This window comes from Strix uralensis, chromosome 11 (genome assembly GCF_047716275.1).
Source record: "Strix uralensis isolate ZFMK-TIS-50842 chromosome 11, bStrUra1, whole genome shotgun sequence".
NCBI lineage: Eukaryota > Metazoa > Chordata > Aves > Strigiformes > Strigidae > Strix > Strix uralensis.
Window position 1 is genome coordinate 8,809,092 of NC_133982.1, and position 16,717 is coordinate 8,825,808.

A 16,717-nucleotide genomic window follows, 5' to 3' on the forward strand; every position below is an offset into this window, starting at 1 on the left:
TCAGTAAAAAGGACCCTTGGAACATGGCAACAGTTAGGATTAGGATAACAAGTAGAGAATTGCGGGTTTCTCTAGTGGGAATGATTTTCTGCAACAGACACATTATGCACAGAGAGGTACATGGTGTTTAACTGTATTGAAGAGAACCTACTTTCAGGTTTTATGCAAGTTTTTCAAGTCTATTCAAATAATGTGAGTAAAGCTAAAGTGATCCCACCAGTTTCAGTATCTCCCCAACTCCTCTCCTCAGGCCTTTACTTATGACAAGAGCTCCTGCCTGCCATCACATCCTTATAGTACCTTCAGAGTAGCAACAATGCTCAGCAAATTTTGTCATGCTGAGAAAAGTAACAGACACCCGAATACAGAGAATTGCGGCAGCATTAATGTTTTACAGAAATTGTTAAACATCTGAGACTCTCCCCACTACTTACAGTTCTTTTATTTCAATTGTCCTCAGGTGAGCAGAAGTCCCATCTCTCATGCCTGTTATACATTCATCTGGCTGCCCTCTCCTCTCTGTCCCAAATAAACTCAGAACATATAGGGCATGAGGTCAGAAACACAAGAGACCACCACAAAATAGAGCAAGCTGTGGCAGACAATGAAAAACACGACACTCCTGGTTTGATAATGGTTTGCAGTGGTAACAAACACTGGCATTTATAATCCAAAACCAGATGAAGCTACTGGAGATTCCGAAGTACCCCTGACAAAGTTCCTCACAGAGAGAAAGCCACAACGCAAAAAAACAAAACTAAAAAACCAAGATGTATACGCAAACCCCAGTATAAACCCCTAACCATAAGCAGAGCACTTAATTTCCTCACACAAAAGTGTAACACCTTTTACCACTTTCATGAGATACACAGGATGGATCTGGCAAGGTCCAATTATGTAACACAAACCATAGTTCTTCCCTTGTCAGTAACCAGCAATGGTGGTAGATACCGAATCTGCCTTACTGGCAGCCTCTCCAGGCCGAGGGAACAGTTGGACGTTTTGCATTCATCTCCACTCTTCCACTGCCACTTGTCAATGCCAGAGATGAGGAGTGATAAGCAGTTAGTGCTGCATAATAAACTTCAATGGGAAACTTCATAATACATTGTCACAGTGCAGACTAGAGCAACTTCAGAATCAGCATTAGTGAATTAACAGCTGACAAAGTTAGCCTAAAATTCGGTCTTGTCATTCTAAGCATAAATTGTGCTTTATGCTGTCTTCCCCAAGTTCACGTGGCGGCAATACTTGTCGCACAGCAGCATGCAAAACTAAGTGTTTCTCTTCATTTTTGGTCTCCTTTATTACTCCTGCAGTAACAAAACAGGACAATTGCACTTGAAGATACAGAGGTTCTGTTCTGGACCTATTCTCTGCGCCTTACGAAGTACGAAACTAAAGTCACTGATGGACAGCTGTACGTGCTAAAATTCCATTTCACAGCAATCTGAAATGATCTGTGTTTCAAGTTTAATTAAGGTAACTAGGATAGCACCATTGCTTCCCACCAAAACATCGTTTAATCTTTGTCAAAAATGTGTTTCAAGCCAAATTCAGTGACAGCATAATTATTTCAGCGCCACCAGAATGACAACTGTTTGGCATAGAGCCAAGTAGTCCACAGTATTCAAGCTAATCGAAAAATCTAATAACATTCATGTCTATACGTGTGCACAAACAGCCAGCTTCATGTACTTTCACTAATATTAAGCGTATTTACTCTCAGATGCTTGCTCACAGGGTCGTAACGCACAGTTCATTGGGATATAATGAAAAATTATTTTACCTGTTCATTTAATCTTGCCAATGGATGGAGCTAGTTGCTAGAGAACCCTGCACATAACAGACCACCACTAGCACTCAGTGAGGCTTCTTTAAATGCTTTCCTTATAAGTGACTTATATACTAAGAAAATATTTTCCAGGTGTGCTTAACATCTTTTATTCTCCAAACCTGTATGGCTTTGATCTTCAACCAGACCCTAAACATTGCTGATTTGCTTCATCTAACCCAGGTTGGCAGGAAAAGTACTTTTACAACTGTAACTTGTGTATGTGTAGTTGAACATTCATTACTACTTTTCTTGGAAAAATAAAAAAGACTTTTACCAACAACCTAAGTCAGAGAGGTGAACAGTAAAATTCTGTATCCATTGAGTATTTGTCTCCACTTGTTGAAGCCACTTGTTTAGAAACAAGCACAAGACTTGAGATTACATTATTAAAACTTCTGTACAATTTGCAAGGCTAAAGCTGGCCAGTACATTTGGCTGAGACAAATAGGAAGAATTGTGAGATGCAGTTTTTGAAGTTCACATTAAGTAGTGAATAGAGAACTATAATAAATAAAAATATTACGTGTGAACTTATATCCTGCAGAGCCTAGCCTATATAAAATATGTAAGAAATGCAATCTCTTGCAAGGATAAGTATTTCAAACACACTGGTATTTTAAAATACGAAAATGTGTTACTTTAGTACAGTCTTCTCAATGGCCATGTTTTAACCCAAAAGCACTGAGATTTAACAACAAGGAAAAAACGCATGTGGTTTAAGTTAGCCACTTTGATAAACATTCCTACAAGTAGAGAGCAAAAGACAATTCCATTGACAGGCTGCTTAGCAATCGAGAACTGCCACGTTTTTGAACATCATCAACTTTCTCATTTAATTTATGAAATGACAGCAGAACAAAAGCTGTCACTTTTTTCATTTAAATAGAAAGACACGACCCTACATTGTTTAAAAGAAGAGCAAAAAGATCTTATCTGCATCACTACAGTAAAAGCAACTCAGGACAGTTACACCTTACAGCATGCTAGACTCAGGATGTCCAAGTGACCATTGCAAATAGTGATGCAGTTTAAACTCCAGGGTTCCTGAAATCCAACCGACTGACTCGTTTTGTAGTGCTTCACATACTTCTTACTAAGACTGGAACTAGAAAAGAACACTTAGAAATTTTAGCATTAGAATTTTCTCTAAGATGCTTTGCATGCCATTTTGAAACCTTCCTTTCTGATTCAAAAAAAATACCACCGATATGTTATCACTAAGACAAATGAAAAATGCCATCCCAACACGAACAGGTTTTTTTGCTATTCAAATCTTCTGCCTGCTCTTCCAGTTGAGATAAGCGACGAGGAGTAGTAGTAATAGTAGTGAATGCATCTTCTAGGGCAAGTCACACCTGAGAAACAAACTAACCCGGTCACTAGAAGTACAGAAAGGAAACATCAGGGTTATGCACTGTTTTGCAACATTATGTATAATTAACTTCTAGACTTTATTTTCTCTTACAGAATAATGGTAGCTTACTAGTTAGCAACTGAGTACTCCTAACAGGCCTGATAATGGGCTTCTGTAGAAATATCTTTAAAATTGTCTAAATAAACTATGTATGTATCTACATGCTAGAACACTACCAAAGTATTTGGAAGAGTAAGTAAACTAGCACCAACATAGTGGTTCAAGGGACAAGTCTACCACTCCTACTTGTACTGAGTATTTCCAATGGATCCGCACTGGAGTTCTCATTTCAGAAGCCCTGCTGTAGACAACTCCAACTGACTCCACAAAAGAGCTCTCCTTCGTGTATGAACATACAGCAGAATCCAGCTGTCTACTTCCATAGAAAAAAAAAATAATCAAAATTCATTTTGTCATGCTCACATAAATGCATTTCAGAAACAATAAGTTACTACAATCTCCTTTATTATTTTAAAAACAGTTTTATTCTGTATATTTAGAAACGTGTAATTTTAATAACTGCAGAGAAAAAAATCAGCCACACCTCAATAGCTAATAACTCATTAACAGAATGCAGTGGTATATTATCTAAACAGTAGTAGTGCCATTGTGCCGTAATAAATTGTCTATTAGTAAAAAAATACATTTCAGGGCACATAGTACAGCATCCTTATGACAAATTACAGTAGGGATACTTTTCAAGAACTTAATCAAAGTAGAGAATTCCGAGTTATATTCTTTAAATGCAGCACTTAAAAAGGTAACAATTTTGTGCATTTTTAAAAAATGTCCTTGTTTGTATACTGTAGAAATGCTGCTTTATTGCTGCAGATGTCAAAGTTCAAGGCTCAAAAGGTATGAGAATACAAAGATATCCTTAAGAAACTTTGTTTGTTTTTATATATATTTATATATATAAAAAGGTAAAGCTTATAAAAGTTAATTTACAAACCAAGAACAAAAGTGGTATGCACGCATTATATACAAGCGGTCTATAACATCTATAAATTTTCAAATGCATAGCAGAAAACATACCATCATTTTCTTCTGGTTCTCTTCTGGCTGATGAACACAAACAATACTTGTTCTCTAAACCAAACTCACAAGTTTGCCTTTTTTGTTTTTGTTTGGTTTTTTTTTGTTTTGTTTGTTTTGTTTTTTTGTTTTTCCTCTTTCCCCAGTCTCTCATGATATATTATCTAGGTAAGCACAAAAGCCATACAAACTTAATACAGAGAACTATGAGAGCAAAGACTATTAAAAACATGAGGGTAAGGCATCCCTGCTGGTTAATAGGTCTGTAATAGTGTGGTTAATTTACAAATCCAGAGGCAACTGAACCATAGTCATCCCACATGCTTTTCCCCCTCCCCCCTGTTCTCATGACAATGTTTCCATATACAGCAAGTAGATGTGTTTGCATTAGCCTCTCAGCAGAGAAAATCTAAACTGTGCTACCCCAAGTTGATTGCCATTTCATTGGACATGTACACCAAAAGTCATTTAAAAACTGGAGACCAAAATGTAGTCTTGCGAGTTACAAACACACAGTTGTAAAAACGCAGGCCAAATTCTGTTTTCACCAATGGAACATGAACCAAATTCAGTTCCTCTGAATATAATTCCATTGGTACTTTCAGATTTTAAACAATGAAATACTATTAGTGTCCTTAAAAAAAAAAAGGAAACAAAACAAAACCCCCACAAAAGAACAACCAACAAACCAAAGCATACAGAACCTGCAAAACCCCTACCTTGTTCCCACTGTACACTCCCTACTTGTGGCATGTATTGTGACCATGGTTCAAAGAGTGTACTTGCTAAACCATTGTTAGTTAAAGCAAGATGCTTAAACACTAAGATCCATTATCACTTATAGAACAGTTAATACTTGATAGAGTGGTTCAGTTTATATGTAAGGTCCATCTCAGTTTCACATTATTTACTCAGTCAGCTAACTTAGTATTTAGAAGTGGTCAATTAGGACTGAGACACAGTTTGCTCCAACAAGATAGTTTGGATCCCCGGGAAGAGACTTGTTCTGCCAGGTTTTGGGGTCACCTGTGGGAGGAAAACACAATGCTGGTGTTTAGTATCCGCTGTCAAACAGTGCACATCTTGAAACAACCAAGCTTTTGGACAGGAGCTTTTAAGTTCTGAATCTACAAGTGTGTTTGTTGGTTTTGGGTTTATTTTTAAAAAACCTGCAGTTTGTATGTTATTAATAAAAAATTAACCCTTTATCTTCATATAATGTAGGATAGATTGGTTAGTCAAAGCAGATGCTGTGGCACTCAGGAATTGTTAAATTTAAGTCATTCTACTCTACAGCACCAACATAGTGCTTTCCATTTGAGAAGTGTTAACAGTGAATCAGGTATTCACTGATTTCTTCCTAAACTGCCTGAAAAAAAATAAGACACTTTAAAAACTCATCTGGGTAGGATGCATTTGAAGTTTCCTGGAACAGTTCTGAACACAGATGAGTCAAATCAGAAATTATGTTGTAATTAAACACTATGACACACTGGTAGTTTTATTTTCTATCATGAAAATTATTGTAGACAGGACTGTAGTAATTTTGCAGCTACATCTCGTTTAAAATTCTGAAATACTGACATTCTAAAGGGAATTCTAGTTAACTGGTACATACTTAAAAATCTTTACAACAGATCTTATCTACTCATGGTCAAAGGTCCTGAGTAACATTCTGTTACAAGGGAAAGTCATCAGCTGCCATCTCACCAGATAAAGGTTACATTCCACCTGCACAGTCAATTGCCTCTTTCAACTGGAGAGAGTACTCTTCATTTATCCACCTAAAGCCACTACCAAAATGCTGCCACTAAACAAAAAGTGTCATCATCCCATTATGGTAGAACAGTGAAAAATGCACTGAGGTTCTCTTGAGCCCTCCAGGTAAATGACATTAAATAGCTTGGCCAAAACAGATCTCCCTTGAGAAATATGCAACAAGTTAGAGAACTCAGTCACACAGACTGCAAACACCTCTGTATTAAACAAGACTGATGTAAATTCCACATAATTTTCTTGCAGAACTCATGAAAACAAAATGAGGTACACAATGCACTGACTGATGGCAACATCTGATGTAGGGACAAAGAATACAAGTGGCCTGCGTATAGTTAGAGAATGCAAACAAGTTTGCTGCAACCAGCCAAGACTCTTATTTCAGTCAGGAGCTCAATAATGCTGGAGGATTTTTCATTTTATGGCAGACTTTTTTCCAACCTTTCCTCCTAGATACACAGTAAGGATTAGACTGTAGCCAGTGCAACCTCTAGCTGTTGAGGATGTTTTTCCCCATACTTAGATACAACTGCTTTGGGAAAAAAGAAAAAAATCCTTCAGTGTTTTTTTACTAATACATTCTAATAGGTGTGGCTATAAAACATAACTTTTTTCCCCCAGCCAGTTTTAATACCAGAATAATTCAAGCTTTTGAAGAGGTTTAACAGTAAAATATCAATATATGAGGCTTAAATGTGGCAGAAAGGATGTTAGTAAGTGCAAATGAATGTCACTTTTAGGACAGAACATGGATACATTGAGGAAAGATGAGGTAGAGCAGACGACTGAAGAGAGAAAAAACCCAGAACTGCATAAACTGTTATAAAGCCACCTCAAAAATCAGAGTCCCATAACCAACTAATTTAGAAAGAGAGAAAACAATTATTTATTTAAGACACAGTATGGTCTACTTACATATCATAAGACAGAATTGCCTAATTTTAAGGTTTGTCTCAAAAGAGCAATGTTATGATATACATCCCATTTCAGATTAACAGAATGTGGTGTTATATTTACAGTACAGAAAGTGTTAGGGTTTAAATATACACGCTCTTGCTCTCACCCACACATGCGCACACACACACACATATCCCACTTTGGGAAGGGAGAAAAATGTCTCAGTAACTTCAGCTACTGTTTAGATGATTTGAGTCCTCTCCCTTCACTTCAAGTAAGTTCATGAACAGGTGCTATTAGTTACAAAGGAAGTGTTGTGTCATTTTTGTACATAGTTGTCATGTCTTTTGGGACCCTATCATTTATGAGTCCGTGTTTTAACACTGCCAAGTATACACACACTGTTAAATAGATGCATGCAACACATGCATATAATAGCTTAGAAAAAACAACTAAAAATTATTGCCATTAATACCTCTAGGTTATTGAATCCCCATCAAGGGGATTGGATGCTTTAATCTTTCAAAGCATCAGTGCTTTGGTGTTGACAGTGATAGATACATTAGTGACGGAAGATATGCATACACGGTGGCTTAAATGCTGTACACAGAAATACATTTAGTCATTACTTAGACCATACGTACACATTAACGGTTTGAACCTTCCACCACAAATTTTGAAGGTAGCTGAATAAAACCTTAAGACTTTTTCCCCCAGATGTGCAAACATTCCTTTTTAAATCCCTGTAACCTCACAGCCATTTCATGAAATTGCTTGAAACTTGCCCAGAATTCTCAATTAGGCTCCTCACTGACAAGTTTCAGCCAATACATTCTCCCCCCTCATCCAAGAAAGCCACAGTGAGGTAAAAAATAAACAGGTAAATAAAATTGCAACCTAGTTGCAACTTTTACTATTAACCAGAAACTTCTGGGTAAAAGGCGGTAGAGGAGAAATAGGCAGAAGCAAGCAAGAAAAGTCTTGTGGAAAATCCAGCTACATTAGAATGAATTGTAAATGCTTTTACTGAACACTATAGTTTTCTTAAATGACCCAATTGTTAGCATCAACTTGCACACATGGAAACAGTTAACAAGCGTTAAATCATGATTTATGAGCATGCAGATTGTTAAGATTTGCCAGAGTCCTATATGGTTAATTAAGCAACAGACAAACACCAGTTATGTTACAAAGGCCAATCAGAGGTACATAATCATTTCCTCTCAATTTTAGTGCGACTATCATTTCAAGTGTATTCAGCTGTAGCAGTCCTCAAGAAAGAAGACAGAATAGAAAAATACGATAATATTTATTAGACTAGAGATATTACTCTTTCTGCTATCATGGTTTAGCTATGAATTTGCACCATGAGTAAATGTAAGAAAGACATTTGTAATGAAAGTGAAATGGGAGAGTTTGACACAAATACAATGATTGAGTTCTTTATATTACACAGCATCACCTTTAGCCAAATTAAATTATACGATAGCACCCAAAAGCCCCAAAAGGACAGAGGGAGGACAGCATACCCGACGAGGAGTCGGAGGATTTTAGAGCAAAAGACCAACCATCAGGGGTCATAGACGCACAATGTGGCAGGCGCAGCTCCACTGGTTTCAGGAATTTTAGTCCATGAGGCCCACACATTACCAAGGGGCTAAGAAGTGTTTCACCTACAGGTAAGGGAAAGAAAAACCTGTTACTGATTCTTCTTGAAATAGGTTCAAAGTATTACATAACTACATTGCAGAGCTACTCAGCAACTTAGTTTCAGAGAACAATATGAACATTTTGACCTGTCAGTGAAGAACAGCACTTAGCAAAATTGTTTCTCATAGTCTCTTTCAGAGAGACACATCACAATCTCAGACTGAAAAAGGATAAACAAGACTGATGATTAAATCATGTGGGGATTACTTTTTTTTTTTTTGCCACTGATTTCTAAGCAGGTGTATCAAAAGAAACAAATTCGCAAATGTGTAAGCAGCCTTGTTCAGGCATCTCTTTGCACTACAGCTGCAACGTTCTGCTTGTATGGATCACGCTGGGCTGACAAAAGCCTTCAGCAGCTCAAGAGACTATGACCCTTATTGCCAACAGTCAAAAGATAAAGCATACAAACATACAGGTCTATTTTTAGTTTAAAACTCCAAATGTTAACGTAAGATTATTCAGTTGAGGAGCATGTTGTGTTTGGTTTATAAATATTCGAAGTAACTGCAGACTGTAAGCAATGCTTTAGCCACAAATTTATGAAATTAACCCCTTTAGTTTATTGACTTGAGAAAGTTAGGAACTCTGGCAGGTCAGAACATGCATGTGACTAGTGATATGAAAGAGACTTACAGTGTTATGAAAACACTGCTCAAATAAGATATACTACTCAATCCTTTATTAGTAACCAGTCAGGAATATACTTTTACTTATATAGAAGTTAGAATATTTTTTTAAACTCTGAAGCGGTTTTCTTTAGAGAAATCAAAAAAAAAATGCTGAGTATTAAAGTGTTGAAGTAAATTCCAAATATTTAATGCAAGTCAAATCAGTTTAAGTCATGTACTCTAATTCTTTTGGCCCTAACTGTGTGATGAAAAAATATTTCTAGTAAGAATGCCTAGAATAAAGCCCTACACTTTGTGAGCGAATCTACAGTTTCAAGGATTCTTAAAAAAATAATTTAGAACCTTCCTTTAGTACACTAGGTAAGTTTTAAATCAGTACTTAGGTCTAGCAAATTAAATATTCTCAAGTTATAATTCAGGGCCTCCATCTTGCTTGCAACTTTCAATATTAAGCAGAATATTGCTTCCCTTATACTTCTTGAGAGGTGTATACTCTATCTTCATACAGAAATACACATTACATACTGAAGCATATTAAGGTATTTTCATATTCTACTTTGCTGTTGTTAGAAAAGAATTGTATTAAATAACAGAACAGTGTACAGTGCCAGCTCTTACCTTTCTCTTTGTCCAAAGGTGGAAGTATACTGTTGTCTCTGCAGACTTTGAAATATATTTCTTGCTCTATTCCCTCTGGAATGGCTCCTTGTGGTATAATAATACTAACACCAGTCTCTATGGAGCTCAATACACCACCATTACTGTTAAATACACCTCTTGCAGTGGCTACAACAGTGTGTCCGTCTTCTTCTTCCTCATCCTCGAGTGCTGAAGGGCTGAATGTAAGACAGAAAAGCCTAGCAGTTTTATCAATATTTTCTTCTTGAAAGTCAGTGGCATACTTTCCTCTAACATTTTAGTAGAGCACAGCCTACAGTAGACTAGCACTGATTTTAGGAAACCATTAAATGTGTCCCACACTCCATTACATGGGACAACTAAGATGGAAATGGTTCAAGTTCTGCCATGAGAAGAGAACATTTTGAAAAAAAGAAAAAACCATTAAAGCCTGCAAACCCTACAAATGTTCAGAAAGTAGTTAAAGCAAGAATTTGGACCACTTGAATCCTGTGTTTCCAAATGCCCGCTTCTAGGATTATACAGAAAGAGCTTGCCTCAGCTACCTAATTACATTTAGTTTTACTAAACTGAATTAACACATCTGAAAGTTTCTTTTTCCTCAAACTCCACTATGACTTTAATACCATGAGGAGTAATAATTCTTATTCAGGCCACACTGAACCCTTCTATTCAGATATACATTCAAAACAAAGCCTGTAAAAAACACAATAAAATTTTTTCCAGGTTGCCAGGATATAACTGAAGAGAAACATATAAAATTACAACAGGGCTAGTTTGGGTAGGTTTCAGATCAATTTCTAAAGAATTTCACTCAAAGAACCAGTAACTTCAAAATTTCCAGCCATCTACACAACTACAGAGCATCAAAAAATTTCTCAGGTGCTTAAGAACAAATCTTCTCTTAGAACATTCTTCTATTACATTTCTGAGTTACTGAAACACTAAGTAAGATTTCAAGTCTGGTTCATGTATTATTATTTTGAAATAAAAAAAATAATCAAACACTGTTCTGCAAGCATTAGCAAAAATAATTTAACAAGTCCGCAAATAGCAAAAGAACATAATAGTATCTGTTGCTCTCATCATAGTTCTTACAGTTAAAGCATATTAGGCAGGCACAAGCCACTTTTAAGCAGTTATTGGTTTGTCTCATAAAGAGAACCATGTGAAACTGCTAAAGTGACTTCCTCCTTTCACAGTATTTTTAAAATTTCCCTTACGCACAGGTACCATGAAGTTGGTCTCTCTAAGCCCACAGAATGAATTTAGTGCAACAGCTATCCTTAGAAATTAATTCCATCTTCTAGAAACACGTTGAGATGACAAATTATTACTATCTACCAGAAGATTTACAATTATAGTATGAGAAATGGGAAATAAAAGCCATGCTACTTTCTAACAGGATGTAAGATGGTACAGGGACATAGGACATAATTTAAGTATATATCCAAATGCTTTTCAATGCCCTTTGGCAGAATTTTAGAATCACAGTATCCATCTTCCAGCTATAACATCAACAGAAATCAGAAGCACAGCAAAAACATTAAAAAAAAAAAAAGAAAAAGCTGTATTTTTCACAGGTTTCACAGATGAACTCTTACAGATGTACTAATGGAAAGAAAAAAGCAGCAGCTTACCTTACAGGAATGGCTTTAGGCACAGCATTAACATTATTTGGTTGATATTTAGGCTTGTCGACCTGTACAGCAAAGGTATCCATTCCACTATCAAACTCAGGAGGCTGTGATGAGCTGTGTGCTTTCAAAATTGGTTGAGGAGAATTTGGAGATTTCGATGGCAACTCTGGTTTATGTTGAGCTTCATTTGGCAAGAGATTATGGTTGAATTTAGGGCTTTCAAACTTGCGCTCAAAGGGCCTTGCAGCACTGGTGTAAGGTTTGGTTGTAAAGCGGTTGTAAGATGGAGCAACAGTTTTCTGAATCTGTTCAGTTCCATTAACAGGGCCTTTGTCAGGGAAGCTTTTCTGAGGATAAAAAGTGGACTGCACAGTGTCCTCTCTAGAGGATCTGAAAATTGCTGGCTTATTCTGAGGTGGAGGAGGGTCAGACACAGAGTTAACTGCAACACAAAAAAAATACCAGAACTCCTCAGTAACCATCAGAAATTTCTAGTCACATACACTATGGCATAAGAATACATTTAAGTCAATTCTTAATCTACTATTTAAAATACATACAAGGTTCAGCTTAGTTCTCTGAAATCATCTGTCCTCATATTATATTTTGTATGTTCAAGTTATCTAATGCTTCATTAAACAGATACACTAGATACAATGGTATGACCTCTCAATAAAAAGGTCAGACTGATCTATACCATGACAAAAAAAAAAAAGAAAACCAGTACTGAAATACTATCATGCACTTACACAGCTGGAAAATTCAGCTGGACTGGGCAGTACTCTCAATGTGAAAGTGAAAACAACCTTTTTCCCCTCTTTTTAGAAGCCTACAGTTATTACCCATGCCTAAAGAATTCCAGTCTAAAGCACAGAGAGGTACATTGTAAGTACTGGAAATTTTACTTCACCTTTGCTCAGACCACTAAATATGGAAGAGTCAGTTGAATAGTGACTAACACCTGGAAGTTACTGTTTCAGACAGGATCACCAAATCATTTCACAAAACTCAATCTCACTATAGTAAAAAGCTATTTTTGTTAATAATTATTCTGAGTTTCAGTTAGAGAACAACATAGTTACCAGTGTAGACATGCTGAAGCAACCACACAAGCACCTGACAAGTGATGCTTGTTACTACATGAGACAGGTTAGCTTTCCAACTGCTCACCTTCAGAAAGTGCAGGCTTGTGATGTACTGGGAGAGACAGAACAGGACTATTGATCGACTGAGGTTGTGTATACTGGACTGAAGGAGCAGGAGGAGGAGGAGTTGTAACTTGAGGGACTGGCTCATAGCGTTTTTCACCAACAGGCCTATCCACTGATTCAGTATCTGTTGGCTTCCCCCTGTTGAAATAAAAGAAAAAAACAGCATTTGACTGGTCGGTTTCCTCAGGGCTCTGAGCTTGTGCATTCACTGCTATTTTTTTTCTTCTATGATCACCTGATTTCCACCTCTTCCTATAAACATTAAAACACAATTTTCTTTAATATCCTGTCTCAAGTATAAAAACATTTATTGATAAGCACAAAAGATTAAGACAACATTGAATCTTTAAGAAGAAGATTAGTAACACAAACCATGGCAAACAAAAGGCAGATGACATTTCAGGTGTATTTGCGTAATTGCCTACAAGATCTTAATTTTACAGATTCATTTGGGGTAATTTCAATGAAAAGGTGTTGTCTAATTTAGCAGGTCTTCAAATTAAAAATATAAATCCACTTTTTTTTGAGGGGGGTGGGTGGGTTGTTTTTGAAAAGCATAATTAACCAATAGGACAATGGATTCTAGTACAACTTTTCTAAATACACCTAGTATTTGAACAATGCCATCTTATTTAGAAATGTAATCAGCTTAAGCTTCACTAGCTTTATGTGCATAGTGTAGATAACTTCAAAAAAATCTTATTTTTCAGTATGTTTTTCTTATACTAAAAATATTTCTCCAAAAGTTTATTTTGGGAAATGATTGATTTCACAAATACCTGTAATTTCGGACTACAATATATTGCACTTAGTCAGAATTTACGTGTTTAAAATTTTAAGTGCACATAATGCCTGTGATGAAATGTAACAGTGAGAGGACACCTGAAAACATCCTCACATCAACAACAGTCTTACCACTTGATGTTCCTTTTCAAGTAGTCAGAGCTAGTGTAAGAGCCAAGAAATCTAGGTGATGGCAAAGCAAACAGCAATAGAAGAATGAAAGAAAATAGTCATTCTATCTTGAGCATATTATTTCGTCACACTTTTTATGTTAGTCCTAGCAGTTCTCATATGACAAGGTTGTTGAAACAAAGAGACACTCCTTTTAACAGTGATGTTTCTGATAAAACCTTTACCGTATGCATATGTACAATGATCACCTACTATAATTGACATTTTGTTAGTGAATTAGGAAGTGGTCAAGATCTCACATTGGCAGATACTGAAAGTAAGAACTGAGATGACACTAAGTCATTTGTTACAGTCTGTATAAACAAAGTTATTAATTATGTTAAAAAAGTGAACAGAATATAAATCCCATATTCTAGCAATCTTCTCAGTTATGGTCCAATTTGCATTAATTTCTCCAGTCTTAACACACATTCCCTCATCCTTTCACTTTCTGTGTGCTCATAAAAATGTAACAGGCAACCATTTTAGACACCAGCCTTACTGCTTCAGAGTATGTTATGAAACTACGGAAAGGGCTGATCAGCTTTTGACAGTCTGCTTGATGACCGATGAATGTACACTCAGTGAGCTAAACAGGATCTGTATGAATCTATCCCTAAAATCAGTATTGCAAAAAGAGATCATTTTAGATCTGCTATATAAGCTTCCATTCCCACTGATTTTATATAAAGCCAATTTTCCAACATGAGAAGTTATTACTGCACACTCACTCACTGCTGTCTTTATTCCAGGTGAGTAGTAGCTGCTTTCTCAGAAAATCGCCCACCTGAAATCATTGCTTCCCAGAGAGGATATTAACCAGGGGAGGGCAGCACTGCAAAAGCCCACAGAAAAAACCCAACACACTCCACACCTAAGCAGAACTGTTTCCCATCTTTCTGGGGAATTAAAAAAAGGGGGAAGGATAGTACATTCTGATGGAGGGAGCAGAAGAGAAGAGCGAGCTGTGACAACACAAACACAACCAGCACAAAGTTGTGCTTAATATGAAGCACATTCTTCTGTCGTAGGTTCCCGCCCAAGGGTCAGCCAATCTCACCCACATTGTTCAGAACCTGGATGCAATGAAAGTGATCCACAACAAAATGCTTGCTTACAACTCGTGAGTATATAAATAAAGATCCTCTAATCATTGATGCACTGTTTTCTAAGCTGTTTCCCACTTCATTTTTTTTTTTTTTTTTTTTTTTTTTTTTTTTTTTTTTTTACAAACCCACTACTTTAATTTGAAATGAAGCAGAAATGAACCACTAGAAAGAACCAGTGGGCAACAGGTGATAAGCCTTGGTGTACAACAGAAAACTTGAACTGCACCGCTGATCATCAGTTCCCATTCAGAAAGCTCCAACTCTGTAGCAGACACGTAAGAGCTCCACTAGAGCAGTTTAAGAAGTTAACACAGGACACTGTTCCTTACTGCCTCCTCAGATGAAGCTGTAACTGATCATGTGAGTACTCTTAACCTACTCAATACAAAATTTAGATAAGCTACCTCATTCTGCTGCATGTCAAGCTAATGCAGTTAACTACATTGAACCAAGCAGGAATATATCCAACTACTCTCAGCCACAGGGGTAGGAGCCTCATAAATTGCTCCAGCTAGATCCACTGAAACATGCCCATTTACAAGTTCTACTATTTTCTCACATCAAAAGAAATCCCTTATTCTACAGTTACTGACACCTGTAACATGCAGATGTGGCATCACCCATATAAAGCAGCTTTAGTAATGGCATAAATTCCTACATGTGGCAAATAAAACCCCAAATTAAAAGAACAAATCAATTTGTACACACGTAACAGGAACAAGACATACTGTCACAATATTTAGTGGCAAAGAACTTTATGCAGTTTAACATTAATATTTAAAACTGAAAAAGTTGTAGCTAGTGCTCATAAATAAATAAAACCTGTCCTCTGTACCCAGAATACATTATATGGATTATGCAGGAGCAAGAGATTGCATAATCAACAGTTCCTGTATCATCCAAATTTAGTCCTGATTATTTTTAGAAAAGTTTATTCACAGAATAGCAATTACCATATAAATTCACTAGGAAAAAAAAAGATGAATAACGAGCAAGTAGCAGGGTACAAACTGGAAGCTGGCAAAAGGAGAGTCCTGAATATGAATGCTTTCTCAAGACAGCAATTGTTTTGTGTTTCCATGTAAGGACACTGCAGTATGCTTCTAGAGACAGTACTGTCCAACTGAGTAGGGTTCTTGTTTATCTCTTTCCAGTTACTTCCATTAATATTTTAGTCTTTGTCTATTTGAACTGGACTACCCTGGGTAAATTTTCTTTCCCATGTCTGTCCCTTGCTGTTAAGGGTTACATTCTTTCATAAAGAAAAAAACACAACACATTTTTGCCCCTTGTCATATGAAACTATCAGCCATAAGAACAGCATTATTCCTCTGTGGCAGTACGATGTCACCTTCCCACAAGTACAAGCCCTGAAAGTTGCACACTAACTCAGAGTCAAATCAAAACCAGAAATGAGCAGCCAAAGAATGGAAGTGTCATAGCAGACAGAAGTGGTAGGTAGAAGTATGGAACGATCTCCCTTCACTATTAGCCACACTGCAGTAAAAATTCAATAGTTGTGTGTATTTTTCATGTTTTTCAGTGTGTGTGACTACACTGCAGATAATGAACATACAACAAAAGCTTACAATGCTCTCCATCTGAAAAATTTTACAATCTTCACAGTTACTTGACGAAAGCTTACAACGTTTCTCCCGAAGCATTACCTGCATTTACAATGGCAACACAGTCCATGCCTACAGATCAAAACGGGTAACTTTGGTTTTTGTACGTGGGAATATAATTCTGAAAGCTACTGCAATGCATTATGAGGCCAGCCAAGACTTTTTTTGTAGGTCTCTTCCTATGATGCCCAGAGAGCAGGATAGATATGCTCCCATTATTCCATCAGAAGACACAGGG

The 16,717-nt window shown here is 36.7% G+C and overlaps 1 protein-coding gene across 10 annotated transcripts in view; it reads right to left on the reverse strand.

Annotated features, from left to right (window-relative positions):
• Positions 1–3,699: 3,699 nt before the first annotated feature.
• Positions 3,700–16,717, reverse strand: part of TJP1 (tight junction protein 1) — a 196,856-nt gene continuing 183,838 nt past the window's right edge. For 7 of the 10 annotated variants that reach the window (XM_074880804.1, XM_074880800.1, XM_074880799.1 and 4 more), the window contains 5 exons: positions 12,751–12,929; positions 11,581–12,022; positions 9,920–10,137; positions 8,489–8,632; positions 3,700–5,312 (listed from right to left, as the gene is read on the reverse strand). In XM_074880804.1, coding sequence (XP_074736905.1) covers positions 5,218–5,312; positions 8,489–8,632; positions 9,920–10,137; positions 11,581–12,022; positions 12,751–12,929 — 1,078 coding nt within the window. In that variant the 3' untranslated portion in view covers positions 3,700–5,217. The remainder of the gene's footprint in view (positions 5,313–8,488; positions 8,633–9,919; positions 10,138–11,580; positions 12,023–12,750; positions 12,930–16,717) is intronic. The other 3 variants (XM_074880798.1, XM_074880805.1, XM_074880797.1) reach the window with 2 other exon arrangements.